At 36.7% G+C, this 21,869-nt stretch overlaps 3 protein-coding genes across 5 annotated transcripts in view; 1 reads left to right on the top strand and 2 right to left on the bottom strand.

Annotated features, from left to right (window-relative positions):
• Positions 1–2,937: 2,937 nt before the first annotated feature.
• LOC309487194 (solute carrier family 35 member F3-like) lies at positions 2,938–4,831 on the top strand. 2 transcript variants are annotated; one of them, XM_082154748.1, is made up of 4 exons: positions 2,938–3,218; positions 3,583–3,775; positions 3,895–3,984; positions 4,554–4,831. In XM_082154748.1, the coding sequence occupies exons 2-4, from the start codon at positions 3,670–3,672 to the stop codon at positions 4,790–4,792; spliced, it is 435 nt and encodes a 144-aa protein (XP_082010874.1). In that variant the 5' UTR covers positions 2,938–3,218; positions 3,583–3,669; the 3' UTR covers positions 4,793–4,831. The 2 variants fall into 2 exon arrangements, with proteins under 2 accessions (XP_082010874.1, XP_082010873.1); XM_082154747.1 differs by lacking the exon at positions 2,938–3,218 and having other exon boundaries at positions 3,250–3,775.
• Positions 4,832–7,884: 3,053 nt separating this feature from the next.
• LOC309486972 (5-hydroxytryptamine receptor 1D-like) lies at positions 7,885–15,374 on the bottom strand. 2 transcript variants are annotated; one of them, XM_082154493.1, is made up of 4 exons: positions 15,122–15,374; positions 14,848–14,944; positions 13,579–13,739; positions 7,885–9,529 (listed from the first exon to the last, which is right to left on the bottom strand). In XM_082154493.1, exons 2-4 carry the CDS (start codon positions 14,942–14,944, stop codon positions 8,264–8,266), a joined length of 1,524 nt encoding a protein of 507 aa, XP_082010619.1. In that variant the 5' UTR covers positions 15,122–15,374; the 3' UTR covers positions 7,885–8,263. The 2 variants fall into 2 exon arrangements, with proteins under 2 accessions (XP_082010619.1, XP_082010618.1); XM_082154492.1 differs by lacking the exon at positions 15,122–15,374 and having other exon boundaries at positions 14,848–15,039.
• Positions 15,375–15,477: 103 nt separating this feature from the next.
• LOC309486908 (putative methyltransferase TARBP1) overlaps positions 15,478–21,869 on the bottom strand; it is a 38,208-nt gene continuing 31,816 nt past the window's right edge. The window contains exon 29 of the mRNA XM_082154375.1: positions 15,478–15,927. Coding sequence (XP_082010501.1) covers positions 15,756–15,927 — 172 coding nt within the window. The 3' untranslated portion in view covers positions 15,478–15,755. The remainder of the gene's footprint in view (positions 15,928–21,869) is intronic.

Raw genomic sequence — 21,869 nt, 5'->3', positions numbered from 1 at the left:
ATTTAGATACTACGACTTCATCAACATTATAACAAGGTTAACCCTTGTGCATCCTTGAGGACATTTTTGTCCTTTTCAGTTTTGTTTTTTTGATCACTTTGCCTGTGTTAATGCTAACTGCATAAAATTTGTCACAGGTGTGTATTTTTATTGGAATTTTACTATTTCATCACCATTTCCTTTAAAAAATCTATTTTGCACTAGTTACACAAAATACTTCCTCTCAGCGCCTTTTGGACAAAAATGGCCCCATTGAAACCCATTAAAACTGCATTTTTGAATCCCTGTGCCGTTTAACTATAAAATGATGCAATCTTTTTTAATAGGCTTTCATTCTGTTGGCAAGGCTTCAAAATTGACATTTTTACAATTTTTTATCAGATGGTACCATTTTTTCAGGTTAGGCATATAAAGCAAATACTCGCTTTATTCCTGTTTTCTGCTTCGGCATATTATAGAGCTAACTGGATAAATTATGCAACGATAATTGTGTGGGTGTGTTGGTATGGATGTCTAAGTGTGATTTGTATGTGTGTAATAAAATAAAAAGTGTGTTTGTGTGCTTGTAATATTTGAGAGAGAAAAACTCAACTGCAAATCGAAAATCCAATCATTGTGTTCACCAGTGGAGTTTTGCTGGCATCCAATGGGGAAAGTCTGGTACTGCGCCCAAACAAAATCTTACTGAAAGCTCATTTTTTTGAGATATCATCCTCAAATTCGGAACACAACCTGTTTAGATTTATGGCTTTGAATTTATATCAGTTTTAGAGTTCCAAATGTTTCATAAAATATATATTTTATATAAAATATTGATTATAATGTTCATAAATATTTTTCATAAACTTAAACTTCTATAACATTTTTTTGGTTGCACTTTTTTCCAATTTTTTCCCTTCAACAACAATCTGCCAAGGGTCTTCTTTAAAATGAGACCAAACTTAAGTATTTGCTCCCAAGCATAACATTTTTATGAGAGTTTTTTGACTTGGACATTTTTGTCCCTTTTGGACCTATGAGTAAGTTTTTTTTTGTTGTTAATGTTAACTGCATGAATTTTGAGCTATTATAGAGCCAGTTGGATAAATTATGCAATGATAATTGTATGCGTGTGTTGGTATGGATGTCAGAGTGTGGTTGATATGTGTGTTATAAAAAAAAAAGTGTTTGTGTGCATGTGTGTGTTTGTAGTATTGAGAGAGAAAAACTCAACTGCAAATAACAAAGCCAATCATTGTGTTCATTGTGAGTTTTGCTGGGATCCAATGGGGAAAGTTTGGTACTGCGCCCAAACAAAATCTTACTGAATGCAAATTTTTTGAGATATCAACCTCAAATTTGGAACACAACTTATTTAGATTTATGGCTTTGATTTTCTAGCCGTTTTAGAGTTCAACTTGTTTCATAAAATATATATTTTATATAAAATAATATTCAGAAATAATTTTCATAAACTTAACTTCAGCAATAATCTGCTAAGGGTATTCTTTAAAATGATACCAAAGTTAAGTCTGTGCTCCCAAGCTTCAACTTTTTATGACAGTTTTTTGACATGGACATTTTTGTCCTCTTTGGACCTATGAGTAACTTTTTTAAATTGATGCACAAGGGTTAAGAACATTTGAAATAAATTTGGCGGAACGTTTAGGCTACATGAGAAGTTTAAATGTGCGTATAAATACGAATAGTGTGCGCAATTATTAGTGAGTAAGACCCATTTTGTGTAGGATTATTACTTGTATGGTCGTCATCTTGGAATTATAAGATTCTTTCTGACATTTTTGTCAATTTTATTATTCACATATTCTTATTCTGTGACAACTTGTTTACATTATGTAATATACCCTTTTTGGTATCTACGAATTTGTATTTTGATGATCTAAATCAGGGGTTTTCAACCGGTGGTCCGCGGCCCCCTGGTGGTCCGCGGCGGCATTGCATGTGGTCCGTGACATGCATTCCAGCCTACATAATTTCACTATTGAAATCACTTTTTTTCCATAAAAAAAAAAGTTTGTCTTAAAAAAAAGGCAAGTCAGTCAGTAATAAATACATTGGCATTCAGTAAAGTGTCAAACCCATAAAAAGTAGAACCATTGTCCGCTTTACATAAAACAAATCACAACATGACCTTGTATGAGTGAGTGAGTGAGTAGCGTTCACACCAAACGCGAATAGAGCGTCTGGCGCAAGTGATTTTCATGTCAAGTCAATGTAAAGACGCGTTTACGCGCATCTGGAGGTCCTGCAGCGCGAATGAGGCGTTTAGCGCGGCGCGGTCGCGCGAATGAGGAAAATTGAGCGTCTGGCGCGATACGCGCGAGTGATTTGAGGGTGAGAGAGCGAGAGAGAGAGAGAGAAAGAATTCTGATTAGTCGAGAGGATGTATCGCGTTTAGGCTAAAAATAGGTTTGGCGCTTATCGCTATTTGGAAAGAAACTGCATCTTGCAGTACATTTTAAACAAGGAAATAGCGATTTGGCATGAAATGTTGATGGAGCCGTGAATAGGTTCAGTACACAGCAAAATGACATGACAAACTCTTTTTTTCTTTTTTTTTAATGCCATTTCCTCAATTCGACGTCTGACTGTGCTATCTGACAAAGGAATCCACACACTACACACACAGAAACACACAATAGTGGGCCGCCGATTACTTGTTAGTCAGAATGGTGGTCCCTGGCACAGAACCAGTTGAAAACCCCTGATCTAAATGATCATGTATATTATATGATGATACATATGCAACATATTAATATTACAAGAATCTTTAATAGTGTCTGCATCAACACCCGATCCAGTTACATATGCAAAATACTATGCTTGCCTTGAAGACAAAGAGTCGTAAATGTTCCCTTCTAAAGCAAGTTACTATTGGCTTACTGACCACCCTGGAGGAGTGACCTCTATAGAAGTTAAAGTGCACCTGCACACGGTTCTTCTCCTCTTCTTCTCTCTCGTCTTCTCCTGGTTACTGTCCGTGTGGAATGCCAAGGGATCTTTGTCCCGGAGTTGGCACAACCACGTCAACAGGGCCTCAAGTATTGTAATACCTCAACAACAACTGAGACAGGCTAACATCGCAAGTTCATCATAATTTCTTCATTCATCATGGAGAAAATCAATTGCAACTTCAGCACCATCTGACCCCTGAACCATCAAGACTTTCTCCCGAGACTGCATATGCGGACACTCGTTCAACGGCAAAGGCATTGCAAGTACTGTACAATAAACTAAACAGAGGTTTATTATACGCTTAAAAAGGTGCTTTGAAATAAGAAACTGATGGTTCTGTTCAGATGGTTAAATTACTCTTTTCATTCCCCTGTTCTGTTTCTGGACGGAGCCCATGTCTCCATGCCTAAATGCATTGAGTTGCTGCTGTGTGATTGGCTGATTCAATATTTGAGTTAATCAGTTGATCAGGTATACCTAATAAAGTGGCTGGTGAATGTATTACAGCTAAAATAAAACAAGTATAATGTGAATAGCATTGAATGATCATTGAAATGAACCACCTGAATGAACCAATTAACCGAAACTAACTTATCTGAGCTGGTCTTTTTGTTTATGTTTTCTCAGGTGCTTTTCAAGCTCGTCTTGGGCAGTGGCAAGTTTGGAGAGGCGGCTCTGTTTCTAACCATTGTCGGCGGTGCAAACTTTGTCTTTATGAGCTTTGTGCCAGTTATACTGTACTTCACACATGTTGAGTACTTCACATCCGTAGCTGATCTTCCCTGGGCCTACATGTGTGGAGTGGCTGGACTCTTACTAGGTAAATACAATACTGACAGAAAAAAGTATATTATTATAAGTAGAGTATTGTTTATGTAATGTGCAACAATTAGAAGAGATATATAACATATAACTGTTCATCATTTTCTTCTTCTACAGCATTCAATATGCTGGTGAATTTTGGCATTGCCATTACATACCCTGAGCTGATTTCACTTGGCATTGTGCTGAGTGTCCCTGTCAATGCAAGTGAGTTCATTTTCATCAAAGTAAACTTTTTTAAATATAAAAACAAACTTGTTTATAGAAAACCTATATTTTGTGCCACTGACAGACTTAAAGGGATATATACAGTTACACTCTTAGTTCATTGTAAATGTCTAAAGTTTTTTGTGAAACTGTTTTTGAACCCTGTCCCACTGAGTATAGCAAAGTGGCAGAACCTGATTTCACCAAGTGCAACATGTTCCTGGATCAACATCTTTGTTGATCCTGGAACAACAGTCCAATCAGATTTGAGGGACAAGTTTACAGTATGTCAAGTTTAGGAGAGTTAGGTGCTTCTACGTCAATGTTATTCACCAAGCATTTCCTTCTGATTTTAGGCATAGCTCATGGGTAGGGTTAGGTTTAGGGGTAGGGATATGGTTTGGACTAAATTTTTGGACCAGAATGTTGTTCCAGGATCAACAAAATATGTTGACCCAGGAATGTGTCTAACTCGGCAAAATCAGTACGTGCAGCAAAGTGGGCAGTCATTGCAACTTCATAGACATTTTACCGTGGTGGCTCTAAAGTGTGTGTTGTTGGTGTTGCAGTGGTGGACCTGTACACCTGTGATATCCACTTCAATACAGTGCGACTCATCGCCGTGTTGATCATCTGTCTGGGCTTCCTAATGCTGCTGTTACCGGAGGACTGGGATCAGTGTTTAATTGAGCTCGGCACCAAACTCAGAAAGCGGGAACAGCCTGTTGAACCGGCTGAGACCGGAACCAGCTCAGGACTCAACTGGACCCGACGGGCCAGGACCTCCATGTCCACGTTTCCTCACTGACACGCACAAACCTTCTCCCGTTCTTATTCCAGTGACTGGATAATGCTGAGAAGGACATTCATTCCATATTCCTCAGTCAACGAGACTCCGTAGGCCATCATTTACCCTCATGCACATTATAACAGACGATTTCCTAAAGCCAAACCTTTTTTTAAACTTTTTTTTTTGCTCATCTTACAACTGTAAGTGTATTGGAACAATGACTTGGGTCTTGGAACTCAAGAGCAGGGGTCTCAAACGACTGACCTACAGGCCAAATTTGGGCTATCAAGTGTCAAGTTTATCCTTAAATCGAGCCCACCAATCCCTTTATAGACTTAAATTTTTTAATATTTTAAATAAAACCTTTACTATTTACATGTTATTTTATTTCAATTAATAATGTTTAATTTTTATTTTATATATTGTTGTAATTTAATGTATATTATATATTGCAATTTAATTTTATACATTTCTTATTATCCACATGGCTTTTACAGGCCTAAAACTTGAATGTAAAAGAACAGCTGTAGCCCATTTAATAAAAACAAGCAAACACTGCACGGCACAGAAAATAAGTCTGAGTTACATGCATCTACATCAAACTAGATTCAAACAGGAGCGGTTTACACAGGGAACAGTCTTGTTGTGGCAATAAGTCTTCAGTGGATAGAAGTTTCTATTTTTGATGCACTACAGCTATACTCCAACCACTTTATTTTCCTGTCTGATATATATATATAAATATTTTGAATATCATATGTAGATTGATAGCTTTGTAGTCTTTTTTTATATCGAAATATTTCTGATTATGTCACAGCTAGCTTGTGATTTTTCTTACACTGCTAATTGCAGAAAAGAACATTTAAATAGTTTAGAATACAAGCATTATTACTCCACTAAACATGCAGAGCATTATGCTAGGAAATATGTCTTCATTAACTCTATAGTTCAACTGTATGGTCGTAAAACAGGCCCAAATGGTGGATTTTACCAGGCTAGTGGTAGTTTGAGACCTCTGCTCAAGAGACCCATGAACCAATATCTCCACAATAAAGAGTCCCTGCAGATCTTCAGAAGGTTACACTCTTTTTGGAGCTCAGACTGACTGGCACGAATCACTACCAGTGCCCATTAGAACATATGTGCCAAACATTGACGTAGACATTAAGAACTGCAACATATGCTGTCTTCTAATACAACAAAGTTCTACCTAGCAACAGTTGCATCTGAGGGACTCCACTTCCCAAACTGTGAATGAAGGTGTTTTTGAACTCATGTTGGTTAACAGCGATATGGAGGGTTTAGGAGAAAGAGCGAAACAGGAATAGGATACCATGGTGCTGAGGTTTGCTGGGATGCTGGAAGACTGCAGATTTCCAGCTCTCCTTGTACAAACAAAGGTCTACCGTCCTATGGGTGCATCTGAGGTCTAAAGGGATTTCCTTTCCTAAACTGTGAATGGAGATTTTTAGGGGGTTAACTACAGCATCCAGACTGTTTATACTGAAGCTATACTTTGATTCCATCACATCAGTCACATGCTAACCACTGTGAGGACACTTCAGGGGCAGTATTGGCGAACCGAAGAGGCAATCTTCAGCAAGATGTGTTACCGTTAAAGGGTGGCATGTGCATCCAGTGAATGTATGACCATTTCTGAAAAGTGCACCTACACTATGTGCTTTGAAAAAGGTGGTGACTGGAACTGATAACCACCTTTAAATACACTGAAAACATCCTGCACTTCATAAGACTCCAGTCACTTTTTTTTTAAAACAATGCATTGCATTTTTGTTTTTATCTTATGGACTGTTCCATTGGATGGAAATTAGTTCTACAGGAAAACGCATGCAGAAAACGCCAATAAATGCTACATGATGGCTTCACTGCCTTTTCTTTGATTTGCAATAGGATCTCATCAGCACTGTCTCCCATTGTCATTGTTATGATGACAATAAATATAATATTGTATTCCTCTGGAATTATTGCTAGACATTATTGTAAACCTTTGTAAGGAATGATTTTTACACTGAAATGCATTACGATCACATTTGAGGAAAATGACAAGAAAACAAATAAATCATCCATTTAATAGATCCGCTTTGTCTGTTTTCACATGTATCATGTAAATCTATATTTTCTGTTTGTTTTGTTTCTAAACAAACAAATCCTATAGACTGATGAATATCAAACAGGCTTATGCTGAGCTGAGAATGAATGGTTTTTTTAACATGCCCAATTTCACAGAGACCATCTTAGTGGGTTTCAGTAATTATCCATCAATTGAATTTGTGGAATGTTTTAATAAATAGAATATACCTTGTGTCAAAATTTGATTAGATAAAAGCTGCCAGTTATGTTAAATCGTTTAATATTTTGTCGTTTGATGCATCAGAGAAGACAAAGATTATACATAGTTTAAAGAGCATGATGCAATTTTATTTTTGTACTAATCGATATTCCAATCCATGTGTTGTTTTATATTGCCAATCTGCCTTTTTGACCAGAGTGAAGATGGTAATGGTGAAATTGAGAGGAAAATAAAAGTCATCAACATAACTGGCAGTATAAATAAAAAATGCAGTTATTATAAAGCACCTATAAGGAAGAACACAGACCAGGCAGTAAACATTAAAATAGTTTCTTAAAAGAAAGTTAGCATGAGGCTAATATAACAAAATTGTTTACTGACCTTGTTGGTATTTGGTATTTGGTATGAAAATGGTATTTCATTTGTTCACTTAAATGTCACAAACACGTAACGCTGGTAAACCCCAGTAACTTTCACATGACAAGCCACAACCTACAGAAATCATGTCAGCAACGCATGACCTCGAGTTCATCCACATACAAAATAGGTCCACCTAAACAAAGGGAAGATTTAGACCAGTTAAAATCTCAAATAAAAACAGTTTTGTACTGAATAATTAATGTAAGTGCTTTAACAAAAAAATGTGACCTTCACTTTTTCTGCTTTAAAGCCCTCTAAAACACTGGCCCGTGTTACAACCATAAGCAAACAAATCAATAATAAATAAAAACCTTTGCTTTAAATATTGAAAAATATATATTTTACAAATAATCCATTATATAAATATATACAATAGCAGTCAAATGTTTGGAACAATTACGATTTTTTTAATAAGTCTCTTATGCTCACCAAGGCTGCATTTATTTGATTAAAAACACATTATTCTTAAATATTAATATATATTTAAAATGTAATTTATTCCTGTGGTGGCAAAGCTACATTTTCACAATAAATAATCAATGTTTTTTTTTCTTTCTTTTTTTTTTTCAGTTGTCTTTGTAAAACTTTACATTTTCTTTACAACCTCATTATGGCAATATTATTATTTAATCTTTTTAATGCCTCATAGAACTTACATTTTATTGAACCCATAACATTCCATTGAAATAATCATCCACCCACAAAATACAAATAACATTCATCTTTGTTTCCATTATGCAGGACTGTATGTGATGCACTCAGCAAATATGTTCCACTCTAACTGTGATCTGTCCATAAAAGAATGTGGCTTGTTTCTTTTTAGTAGCAGCAGAATAAGGGAGTCTGTTCCGCTCACGCTGTTTGGAGGGAACCTGCAGGTGGTCCACCGCCCTCGAACCCCGTCCGCCACATTCATGACAAACAGGACGAGAACAAGTTGCCAGCGGAAGAACATTATTCAGTTGCTCCCTGAGGCTGTTGGGAAACTGAGAGCTGAGAGCAAAAACGGAAGAGTACGTCGACTCCCCGTCGTTTCTGGAGTGCGCCGTGGAAGTGTGGGTCGATCTGTTAGTGGGGTCACTCTCACCTCCACCTGTAGATCTCTCAGCTCCTACTTTCTCCACAACGCATCCCAACCTGGCCTGGATCTTCCATCTCAAACTCTGGAAGGCACCTTGGAAGCGCTTGCTGAGGAGCGCATACAGCAACGGGTTGATATCTGAATTAAACAGCACCAGCCAATAGGAGAAAGTGACAGCAGACGGGGGAACAACGCTCCTGGGCCGGGACAGGGCGGTTTCGGTGGCCTGCACCAGAGCTACGCTGATGTAGGGCGTCCAGCATAAGAAAAAAGCGGCGATGACCAGAAATAACCTCAGAACTCCATGATGCTGAGGTTGACTGGGATGTTGAGGGCTACTGGTATGGATTTGAGCCATGAAAGAGTGCAGACGTCCACCAGTTGGCTTGGAAGACATCTCAGATGGTGCATCTGGAGCAACTTCATCAGGAACATCCAACTGATCCGTCACAAACCTCCCACTCACGTAGTAAATCAGCCTGGATGGTGTGTAAGTGTCCATGAATGAGTGTTGGAGATTCAAGACAGATGTGGCTCTGTTACGCTGGAGATGTTCTTCCAAACTGTGGATCCTCCTAGCATGGTATCGTGCCACGCGGACAATCTTCACATAGCAGAACAGGATGACTATAGCCGGTAGAAGAAAAGATAAGGAGGCCATAATGACCGTGTAGCTTGGGCTTTTGGCCCAGTTCACGGCACAGCTGTACATGGGAGCCACGAAACTGATGTTGCTCCAGCCGAGGAGAGGAGGACAGCTGGTCAACATAGCTTGCAGCCAAATCCATATCACCACGGAACCGGTTCTCCATATCGTGCAGCGGGAACCGTACCGCAGGCAGTCCACGATGGAGAAGTAACGGTCCAGGGCAATAGCGGCGAGTGTTAAAACTGACGCGGTGCAGTAGACTGAGGATGTGTAGCCGACATACAGACATAGATCCTAGAAGATCAAGAGAGAGTTCAAAATGAGCAAAAACATCTGTTAATGCACTCAAAATTAGGGATGCGCGATATATATGCCGATACCGATATGGTGGTGGATATGTTCATTTTTAATGTTATCGGCCTGATAAGAAAATATGGACGATATATTAAAGACGATAAATAAGGGATTATTTCCTTCAGCTCAGACACTATAGATGCGCACTGTTCACCATGATGGTTTTGAATTGCTTGAAATATGATTAGAATCACTTTAAAAAAAAGGAAAATACAGTTAAGTGTAGCATGTGCAGCACAAGTCTGTCATATAGGCTACATAAAATTGCTTGGGACATGACTTTAATGGTGAGACTTTTGTTTTTGTGATTAGGCTCTCAAAAATAATATAAAAATTTGGATTTAGATTTATCGGTCAAAATATCGGTTATCGGCTTTCAAATAAAAAGAAATATCGGTATTCGCCAAAATTTTCATATCAGTGCATCCCTACTCAGAATGTTATTTTGTAACTTTAACAACTTAAAGGTGATCTATGTAATTTTATCAATGTTAAAATAAACACTGGTTCTATGCAAAACATTGTTATGTTTGTTTCAGAATGTCAATCATCCTAGTAGAGTTTTCAAAAAATATCGACTTAGGAACCAAGTCTAGGAACCAAGTTTAGAAATTTTAAATTGTGACGATACCAGCATTTCCCTCTAGCATTTTGAGCGCTGTTGAACAGATTCTTAAACACCTCTGATTGGTCACTGTGCTGAGCGCTCAACATATATGTCTGTGATTGGCCATTGTGTTGACGCGCTCAACATACATGTCTGTGATTGGCCATTGTGTTGACGCGCTCAACATACATGTCTGTGATTGGCCATTGTGATAACGCACTCAAGATATATGTGTGTGATTGGCTACAATGATCAACAATGACATCTTTGACGCTCTTCATAGAGCGCTTACATAGATACACACGAGAGCGTTTAAAAGCAGGCATCTATCAGCGGATCCCTAATATATCCACTGATTGACAGATCCACTGATATGTCGTTTTCAAACACTCAGCGCTTGATGAAGAGCGTCAAAGACGACATGTTTTTGAAGCGTTGATCATGGTAGCCAACCACAGATTGAGCGGTGTGAACACAATGGCCAATTTAGAGACAAATATGTTATGAACGCAATGGCCAATCAGAGGGGTTTAAGAATCCGTTCAACAGCGCTCAAAATGCAAGAGGAAAATGCTGAATTTTTAAAAATTCAGTACTGACTTCGGTACCTCTGCACTTTTTTTTTTCCTACTGATGAATGTTAAAAACATTGACAGCCAATCAGAACCCTTCTGACTTTAAAGAGCTTATAATAAACAGAACGTTTGTCATTCATTGGTGTAATATAGTTATCGCTATAGTTGCGGTTATCTGGGTGAACAGGCATTAGTTCACCCAAAAATGAAAATTCTGTCAGTAATTACTCACCCTCATGTTGTTCCAACCCTGTAAGACTTTCGTTCATCTTCGGAACACAAACTAAATCTGAGAGCTGTCTCACTCCTCCATAGGCTTCTTTGTAAATGAAACTTGCCGGCCAGAAAGTTAGTAAAAAAAAAAAAAAAGTGTTTAAAATAGTCCAGGTGACTACAGTGTCTCAACCATAAGTTTATCAAGCGACGAGAATACTTTTTGTGCGCAAAACCCCCCAAAAATAACTACTTTATTCAACCATCTCTCCCAAGATGTTGACGTAGTGTAACAGCGCAGCACTTCTGGGTTGTACGTCAGAACGTAGGCTCACTATTGGCCAGCATTACACGCATGACCAGCGTCGCCCAATAGTGAGCCTACGTTCTGACGTACAACCCAGAAGCGCTGCGCTGTTACACTACGTCAGGGAACGGCAACTGGCGGCCCGCGGGCCAAAACTGGCCCGCCAGCAATATTTTCTGGCCCGCCGGATTATTTTGGTAGTCCTAAATGCTGCACAAAACTCTTCCACTACTTGAGAAAAGCCGTAGTCGCGCGGCGATTTCACCGCCGCATACTGTGTGAAACGCCCATAGGGAATCATGCGGCGCGGGATTACATTTTAAAGTATAACTGTGCGTTCACACCTGACGCGAATAGCGCGTCAAATTCGCGCCTGCCGCGTCTAGTTATACGCTTGACCACTTTGTGTCCATTCGCGCGTCAAAAGACGTTAGCGGTCAGAACTCTGGTGTACTTTGGACGGAGCGGGCGGTCTGACTGACAATAGCCCACTCGCACTCCCGACATCTTTTGACAGCGTATCCGCACTTAATTCTGACCGCCTGTACACCTATCTCTGAGGAGCTGTTTGGTATTGAAACCATTGTCAGTCAACAACATTCTTTTTTTGCAAGGATGTTTGAAATAGTTCGGCAGAAAATAGCCTACTTCATTTCGTCAGTAGGGCAATATGATTTTCGTTTATGTTGCTTAGAAATTTGAGTGATAGGCTTTGTCCTATTTAATTTATGTTATTTATATTTCTTTTTTTCTTTTTTTCTGTGGCATTTTTTTTCTCTGCTGACAGTACAATGTTAAAATAGCCTAATATTTATATTGACACGAACCCAATTTTTGTATTGCATTTATAATTATTATAGGCTACTTAATCTCCTTCTTTCCGTTAGAGACATTTGAATGTGAGATTATGGAAACGAGATCTAAATTTTGTGGACCCGTCAGGTCGGGAAATAAAGCGGGGGTAACACCAAGTATATTTTAAGCGGTTGCTGAATAGAACCTTGTGGGAGCGGGACGAAAAAAAAAAAACAGTCCCGCGCAGACCTCCTTAAACCTTAGGTGTGTATGTGTGTGTCCCCGAATAAATAATAAAAAAAAAAAAGGAATAAAGTTCAAAAGTCGGACTGTACGGAATGAGGCATGATTGCTATTCACACCTTTATTAAAATGGCTGTAATCTGTTACCACAATAGTACTTGATCTGTTTAAAATGATTTCCTTGATATATGCATAAGGTGTTAAATTAAAAATTAAAAATCAAAATGAAAATATGTCTAATCCAGTAATTAATTTTTTCTATTTTTGATCTGAGCACAATCAGAAAATCAGAAAACCCATCCTTATTCGTTTTTTTCATTTCAGTTCAGGAAATAAATAATGGAAAAACAAGTCGTTTTTCATCTTTTTATTTTTGGTTTAAAAAAAAAAAAAAAAAAGATTGAATGAATGATCCACGGATGGTGACGGACACATCATATTCCACAATTATAGGCCTATATAAGAGTATTTAATTTGTATCCATAGGCCTACTCCGTGTAGCTGGCCCGCCATCTACTGGCTAAAAACAATATTGGCCCGCGGCCAAAGTTACTTGCCGACCCCTGCACTACGTGAACTCACTCAGAGGCCCACACAGAAGAAAATTAATAGTTGAATAAAGTCGTTATTTTTTTAGCACAAAAAGTATTCTCGTCGCTTGATAAACTTATGGTTGAGCCACTGTAGTCACTTAGAATATTTTAAACATTGTCTTTACTAACTTTCTGGGCCGGCAAGTTTCAATTACAAAGAAGCCTATGAAGGAGTGAGGCAGCTCTCAGATTTCATCAAAAATATCTTAATTTGTGTTCCGAAGATGAACGAAAGTCTTACGGGGTTGGAACAACATGAGGGTGAGCAATTACTGACAGAATTTTCATTTTTGGGGGAACTAACCCTTTACTCTAATAAGAGAATAGTGAAGTCCACACCACAACTATAACGATAGAGGAACGGTATAACTGAAATCACTAAGAGCTCAGAGCATTTAAAACTGTGGGGTTCTTATAATAAAAAGAATGTTATCCTCCGTTATCATTTTTATTATGAACAGGCCTTAAACCTGCAACATTAATTCAACCAATGGCTTGAGTTTGGGGGCGGGACTAATGGCTTGGTCAGCGAATGGCAGATGGTTTGGAAACGGTCATTACTTTTGCGATTCCGTTTGGTCTCGCTAGTGGTTCAGACATCTCACACACTTCACCTTTAAGTTATAAATGTTGGATGTAAAGCATTATGTACTAACATTGTAGTTGACCCATCCGTTGTTCATAATGGAAACTGCCACAAACGGCATGACACCTATTCCCACTAAGAAATCGCTAATGGCCAGATTGATGATCAGGACGGAGGTCACGGTGTGGAAGGTTTTTGTGGCTGCCACAATCACAATGACCAGAAAGTTTCCTGAAAAGGAGGAACAAAAGCACAACAGAATAAACACATTTTTGCATTAATGTTGTACAAATTCTATTATAAAATAATAAAATAAAATAGTCAGAAAAAAAGAAATCATGTCAATGTCAATATTTGTTATATATTGTGTCAATGTGTTTATGAGTGTGACGTCACAAAAGCACAGATGTCTGCAATGATTTTGCAGTTTAGTTTCAATAGTTTATTTGGAATGAGTAAAGCGTTTTCAGTTCTGAATCTTCCAGCATAGTAAGTTTTGATTGATGCATTTTATTTCTATTGTTCTTGACATCACCCCAAATATAGGTAACACTTAACAATAAGGTTTCATTAGTTAATATTAGTTAACAACATTAGTAAACATGAACTAGTAATATCTACAGCTGCATGTCTACAGCATTTATTAATATTTGTTAATGTTAATTTCAACATTTACTAATACATTATTAAATCAAAAGTTGTATTTGTTAGCATTAGTTAATGCACTGTGAATATCATAAACAATAAACAGCTGGGTCTTGATTGACTAATGTTAACAAAGATGAACTAACAATACATTTGTTACTGTATTTGTTCATGTTAGTTAATACATTAATGTTAACAACACCTTATTGTAAAGTGTTACCAAAATGTGTTTAAAACTATATATATATATATATTTTTTTTTTTATTTTTTTTTTTTTTTATTCTGAAATGATCATACTAATGTCTTACAGGATAGAATGTTTTAGAGAAAGGCAAAAGCACATAATGCCACAACACACTACAAACTGGAGGTAGGTAAAGAGGAGGTAAACTAGATGTTTGGGTTGTCGTTTCCCACCAAAAATAGTCATATCCTGCAGGATGATGTCATTAGGGCTATGGATTTTGTTAGCACTGTTTTAGATACCAGTCAAAACAATATTCACAAGAAATGTTTTCTTCTAAAATATTAGTTTTTGCATGTTACAGCTAATACAACTTAACACAAATCATTTGATCTTATACCATAATAATTAATCTGAAATATAGTTAGACATCAAATGCAAAACTTTCTCATGTCCACACGACATCTCTGACATTCACACACACTAATGAAGCGTAGTGTAAAGCTCACCCGTCACTGCGGCCAGACTCATCAGCACCATCAGAGTCTCCAGCACCAGACGCGCTCGAGGCGACAGAACGGTTGAGTTCCTCAGTGCAGTCCGCATCTGAAACTCAGACTCATCTGAATCAAACCACTCACCAGCCGAGGACTCCATTTAAAAACACTCAGTCTGATATCCCGATCTCAGGTGCGTCACAAGCAACCTGGCCATTTAGTAAAAAAAAAAATGCAAAAAGCTATTTTAAGAATATATTACAGTATTTTATCAAAATATAATAACCTGCCTATACTTAAAGCAGACAGTTTGCTTCTGACTCCTCTCTGGTTCTTCATTTGCCCTGTGAGCACCTGACAGTGCAGTTTACTATCTCCAGGGTCCCTTCATCAGTTTATCCACAGCGATGACAACATGGAAAAATCAAACGCTTGACTTGTGAATTACACAGCTAGAGAAAACAGACCGCTTGAATATGTGGCTCATTTAAACAGTCTATATTTACACAGATGCTTAGTTTCTCAAGGGATTACAACGGCTATGGATGTGATTAATTGAGACCTTTTGCATTGCATTTGTCCATGCTACATGCGTGGGAACAAATATGATGTGTAAATGTGAATTAAATATCAACTTAGTCATTGTGAGAGAGAAAACAGTTTATTTAATCTAAATTCAAATGTATATTAAAATACTTCTCTTAAAATATAAGATAAAACACAAAGTCATCAAACAACACTTGTCAATACAGAGTGAAAAATAAAAACTCAAAGGGAAGGAAAAGGAACAACAGAGTCTTGTCATGCAAAACGCATCTTATGCATCACAACTTTTCCTTAGAAAAATGGTGTAAAATGCAACATCTCCCAAATACTGACAGATGTTTTCTGCTAAAACACAGAAGACTTGCTCAGCAAATTCAGCACCGAGGGGCTGCGGGGTTTTGTCCTAAATGCTGGCGGGTATATTCCCACACCAGCAGGGCGGCGCTCACGTGCACATTGAGGGAGCGGGTGACACCGTTCTGAGGAATCTCCACACACACATCCACCAGCTGCAGCAGGTTTGCAGGAATGCCTTCCCTTTCATTACTGTTCGGAGACAAACAGACACTTTAGAGTCATGCACCGCACCAAGCAGAATAAAAAAAAAATCAATATTCGATGGAATGCTAAGGTATGTTCAAGTCAAGCTAATGAGTTTATAAAGCCATTTAAAATGGTACTTTTACACCATTGACCAGACCCACACAAAATCGGCACCCGCCCATCATTCACAGTTCTACAATACTATAACTAGCATGTTTATGTTTAAAACATTTACCCTGTTTAATGCCTAAAAATAAATTACTTGACAAGTGCATTTTTGGTTCCCGTATTTCCTTTTGGAAGAAGCACATGGAAAATGAAATGCTATTTGGGAATTATATTGGACAAAAATTAGCATATGCCTCTTCGGACAAGATCAGCCATCTGAATTTTTTGCTACATCTTCCTTAAAGAGAAAGGCTCTAAATGTTAATGTGTATAGCCTATCTACTGAAAGTTTGTCAACTTTAGCATATAGATAATAACCTTAATTAATAAAATAAATAAATTTAATTTTTAAATCTGAATGTCTTTAAAAATGCATTCTGTAAATATAGAAGTAGGTCTACACTAGCATATAGATGACCTTAAAGCTTAATAAAACAAAATAATATTTACATGGTCTTTAAATGCATTCTGTAAAAATTGAAACACTAATTTAATCTAGGCCTGCTGAGGAGGTCAGATAAGAAGTGCAGGTGCTGATTGAACTAATAAACCAAGCTTTTAAATAATATGTTGGGTGGTTTTGCTGATGAGCGCTCGGCATGTCAGAACCAGTTTATGGTCAGAACCGGTCAGATATGGGGCGCCGTTTGTAAAGTGTCTCATGCTGAAAATAACAGCAACATTTTGTCACATTTAGCTTCAAACAATGTTTAAAAAACTGGTATGAATTTTTGACGGTCACTTTTTACCACATTTACAACAATATTTGTCAACTTAGAGATATTTTAAATAGTTAAATCTAAATATTAAATGTTACACCTAAATGCTAAATCTAAATGTTAAATCTAAATCTAAATGTTAAATCTAAATCTAAATGTTAAATCTAAATGTTAAATCTAAATCTAAATGTTAAATCTAAACGTTAAATCTAAATCTAAATGTTAAATCTAAATATTAAATCTAAATCTAAATGTTAAATCTAAATCTAAATGTTAAATCTAAATGTTAAATCTAAATCTAAATGTTAAATCTAAATCTAAATGTTAAATCTAAATCTAAATGTTAAATCTAAATCTAAATTTAAATCTAAATGTTGAATCTAAATGTTTCGGGTGAAACTAAATATTTAACTAATATGCAAATTCAAAATGCCGGTAACCGGAAGTGCCAAAATAAAAGCTTGAGTGTGTGTTTATAGCATGGTTTATAGTGTCAAATAACGAATAAAAACCATCTCATAATAATAACGATAATATAACGATAATAACGACCTAAAATAATAAACACGTTTGGAGAAACTGTAGAGTTTCGTGATGAGAGTGATGACATGACATTCAGTCAAAGTGAGCCCCCTCGTGGCTGGCTATTATGGCTGCAGGTCATAAGTCCCGCACTTTTCATTAAAGTGACACTAGCCTACTCTTCAAATACAGTTTCTCCAAATGTGTTTAAAATTTTAGGTAGTTATTATCACGATAATCCATGTCCAAGAGTCCATTTCCTCGGATGAGATGGTTTTTATTCGTTATTTGACACTAAACCATGCTATAAACGCACACTGACCTCCTCGAGCTTTTATTTTGGCACTTCCGGTTACCGGCATTTTGATTTTGCATATTAGTTAAATATTTAGTTTCACCCGAAACATTTAGATTCAACATTTAGATTTAGATTTAACATTTAGATTTAGATTCAACATTTAGATTTAACATTTAGATTTAGATTTAACATTTAGATTTAACATTTAGATTTAACATTTAGATTTAACATTTAGATTTAACATTTAGATTTAGATTTAACATTTAGATTTAACATTTAGGTGTAACATTTAATATTTATATTGAACTATTTAAAATATCTCTAAGTTGACAAATATTGTTGTAAATGTGGTAAAAAGTGACCGTCAAAAATTCATACCAGTTTTTTAAACATTGTTTGAAGCTAAATGTGACAAAATGTTGCTGTTATTTTCAGCATGAGACACTTTACAAACGGCGCCCCATATCTGACCGGTTCTGACCATAAACTGGTTCTGACATGCCGAGCGCTCATCAGCAAAACCACCCAACATATTATTTAAAAGCTTGGTTTATTAGTTCAATCAGCACCTGTTAAATAAATAAATTCATACCAGTTTCATACCAGTTAAATACAACATTGTTTGAAGCTAAATGTGACAAAATGTTGCTGTTATTTTCAGCATGAGACACTTTACAAACGGCGCCCCATAGTCAGAACATGCCTCTCTCTCTCTCTCTCTCTCTCTCTCTCTCTCTCTCTCTCTCTCTCTCTCTCTCTCTCTCTCTCTCTCTCTCTCTCTGCATTCAGAGGTGAGGAAATCTCACAGGGAGAGACACATCAATTAGCCTCATGTTAAACTGCATCGTGACTAGTATCTATTTAATCCGAATGTTACTAGTAAGATTTTTTATTTTACTAGTCACAACTGCTTTTTTACTTGTCTTATGTTATGACTAGTCAGAACGGCCACTGGATAGTTCAATTAAAAATCTTACTAGTAAAATAAAAAATCTTACTAGTAACATTTGGAATAAATACTAGTATCTAATAAATAGTTACTAGTATCTATTCAATAAGTACTAGTAGCTAATTTATAAGTACTAGTATCTAATGAATAAGTACTAGTATCTATTGAATAAGTACTAGTATCTAATAATAAGTACTAGTAACTAATGAATAAGTACTAGTATCTAATGAATAAGTACTAGTATCTATTTAATAAGTACTAGTATCTATTTAATAGGTAGGCCTACTAGTATCTAATGAATAAGTACTAGTATCTAATGAATAAGTACTAGTATCTAATGAATAAGTACTAGTATCTATTGAATAAGTACTAGTACCTAAAGAATAAGCACTAGTATCTAAAGAATAGGCACTAGTACCTAAAGAATAAGCACTAGTAGCTAATGAATAAGTACTAGTATCTAATGAATAAGTACTAGTATCTATTTAATAGGTACTAGTATCTAATGAATAAGTACTAGTATCTAATGAATAAGTACTAGTACCTATTGAATAAGTACTAGTACCTAAAGAATAAGCACTAGTATCTAAAGAATAGGCACTAGTACCTAAAGAATAAGCACTAGTAGCTAATGAATAAGTACTAGTACTTAATGGAATAGATACTAGTATCTAAAAAAGAAGTACTAGTATCATGAAAATAGAGACTAGTCGGTTAAAATGATTAAATGTTAAAACGGCTTGCCATACGCGTGCAAATTAATTAATTTGAATAAACGGAACTATTGTTAGATACGCGGGTTCTTTAGGGACACCTAATCTGTAGCCCCGCCTTAGCTCTGAAGCAGGCTGCGATGTAAAGATTGCAATGCTGGAATATATTCGTGGGCGCGATCGAAAAGTAGCAAAGTGTTTACTTATATTTGTGTGCGTGCGTGCGTGCGTGTGTGTGTGTGATCATCATTATGTTTTGCAACAATTAGGTTGCGAAGGTCTTGAGACAGCTCTTTGCTTTTACCCATCATGAGATGTGTCTTGTGTGACACCTTGGCAATGACACCTTTTTGTAGGCCATCATTTGGGACTGAACCAGCTGTTATTAATTTCCACTGACAGGGGGCTGGATTGCTTTTTAATTACTGTAAGTTTTCAGCAGTTGTCTTGGCTTCCCATGCCTTTTTGCGCCTCCCTTTCTTCATGTGTTCAATACTTTTTCCCTGTGTCATTTCACATTATTACACATAACTTAATTTCTGAACTTATTTTTGTTTGTTTCTTTGTATGTATGGCTTACTTAGGTTGTTACCAACATCTGGTGAAAATTTCATGTCAATAGTCAAGGCAAGTTTATTTGTATAGCGCTTTTCACAATACAGATTGTATCAAAGCAGCTTCACAGTATTAAATTAAAATAATACAACAAAGTTTGTTTCAAGAGGAATTTATTGATTGATAAAATTAAATTAAATATCCCCAAAATATCCCCAAAAGCACCTTTGGAAATATATTTACTGAGAAAAATGATGACGTGTTCAATACTTATTTTCCCCGCTGTGTGTGTATGTATATATATATATATATATATATATATATATTTATTTATTTATTTATTTATTTATACATATTTATTTATATTTATTTATTTAATTTTTTTTTAGGTTACTTTTTACATCCTTGTTTTATTCAATTGTTTTCTAAGTGTTTTACGGCTTAATGTTCACTTAAAGGGATAGTTCACTTTGAAATTAAATTTTGATATGTTTTAGCTTACCTCAAGGGCATCCAAGATGTAGGTGTCTTTTTTTCCGCAGTAGTTTCAATTTTGATCTTTTTAGGTCAAACCGTTCTTGTCTGTCAGTCATATAATGCAGGTCGATGGTCACCACCTCAAAGAGCATGCACAGAGTCCAAATTAAAACAATTCCCCGTCGTCCAAATTAAACAATTCCACATCGTAAGTACACATTGATGGCCTAAGACACGAAACGAGCGGTTTGTGTGAGAAAACGAACAGTATTTATATCGTTGTTACCTCTTATACACAGCCACGTCCAAGTGATCTGAGAGCGGGCGGGTATAATGCACAAACCTATGTCACTCCCACATAGCATCTTTTCTCTACTTACAGATATGACTAGACATGCACAGGCGAGTGGCCTATGTATGCAATTTCAGGCATGAAAACAGGTCAGGGGTAAAAAAGGTGAGAAGGATGCGGCAGCAAAAAATCCAATCCAATCAACTTATATATATATATATATAGTGCTTTTTAAATGTAAAATTCATCAATCTGGTGCAAATTAAACAAAGAAAAATTATTTTAGTTACAGTGTCTGTCTACATTACTACTACATAATAATAGTTACAATATTAATCCCATGATAGTAATAGCCATATATTGTAAAACAAATGCACTGAAAAATAAAGGAAACTTTCATAATTAGTTTTGTACTAATTTCTATACTTGAAAGAGTATATTTCTATACTTCACATTAAAGGTGTGATTGGGCTAGCCCAATGTCAATCAAGAAAATAACCAAATGGGCCGCTGATCTACGTGTTACATGGGGTGTCAGAAAAAAAAAAACTAACGCTGACTTTTTATTGACCAATGCATTACACACTAATTACGCACTAACCCAGCGCCGCCAATTAAGCAAAACAAAACGAATGGGCCGCCGATGTACCAGTTTTATGGGCCGTTAAGACAAAAAACGAAACAAAAAAGTATGAGATGTATCGGCCCAAAAAAGCACGTCGGCCCACCGGGAATATCCCGGTAGTCCCGATGGCATGGCATTAGCCTACATGCCTGGACACAAAACAAAATCCTACCTGTAGCCTTTCACCATCCACTTATTTAGCTGCTGTTGCATCAATTGACATGCCATCTCCTTTCCTCTCTTTCTTTTTCTATGTTTAGCCCCCGACAGCTTTTTTGCATTATCCATCTTTTTCGACGACAACTCACTACTCGTTCCTGCTCGCTCAGCGCTCACGGCGCCCGCGCCCGCTCGCGATATTATCCCGCCCTCTTCTATGTCAAAATTAAAAATAATGACATTGGCAACATCGCTGTCTGTATCTGACAGGACAGTTAACATTGTAAGCTAACTTACCTCAGGCTTGCTTCCCGACGTGCGGTTCTTTGTTCGGCAGTGTGTCATCAGACTCGCGGTGTTAAAGACTTTGAAAACAATTCTGCCCTACTCTGACTCGGATTGGCTGTCAGGTTTCTGCATTAGGAATGATGATTGGTTTTTTAAAGCTGCTAAGTTTATGGTAACTAG

This window comes from Leuciscus leuciscus (assembly GCF_965113295.1).
Source record: "Leuciscus leuciscus genome assembly, chromosome: 22".
NCBI classification, from domain to species: domain Eukaryota; kingdom Metazoa; phylum Chordata; class Actinopteri; order Cypriniformes; family Leuciscidae; genus Leuciscus; species Leuciscus leuciscus.
The sequence above is the reverse complement of the archived record's forward strand: the minus strand, read 5'-3'. Positions and strand labels throughout refer to the sequence as shown.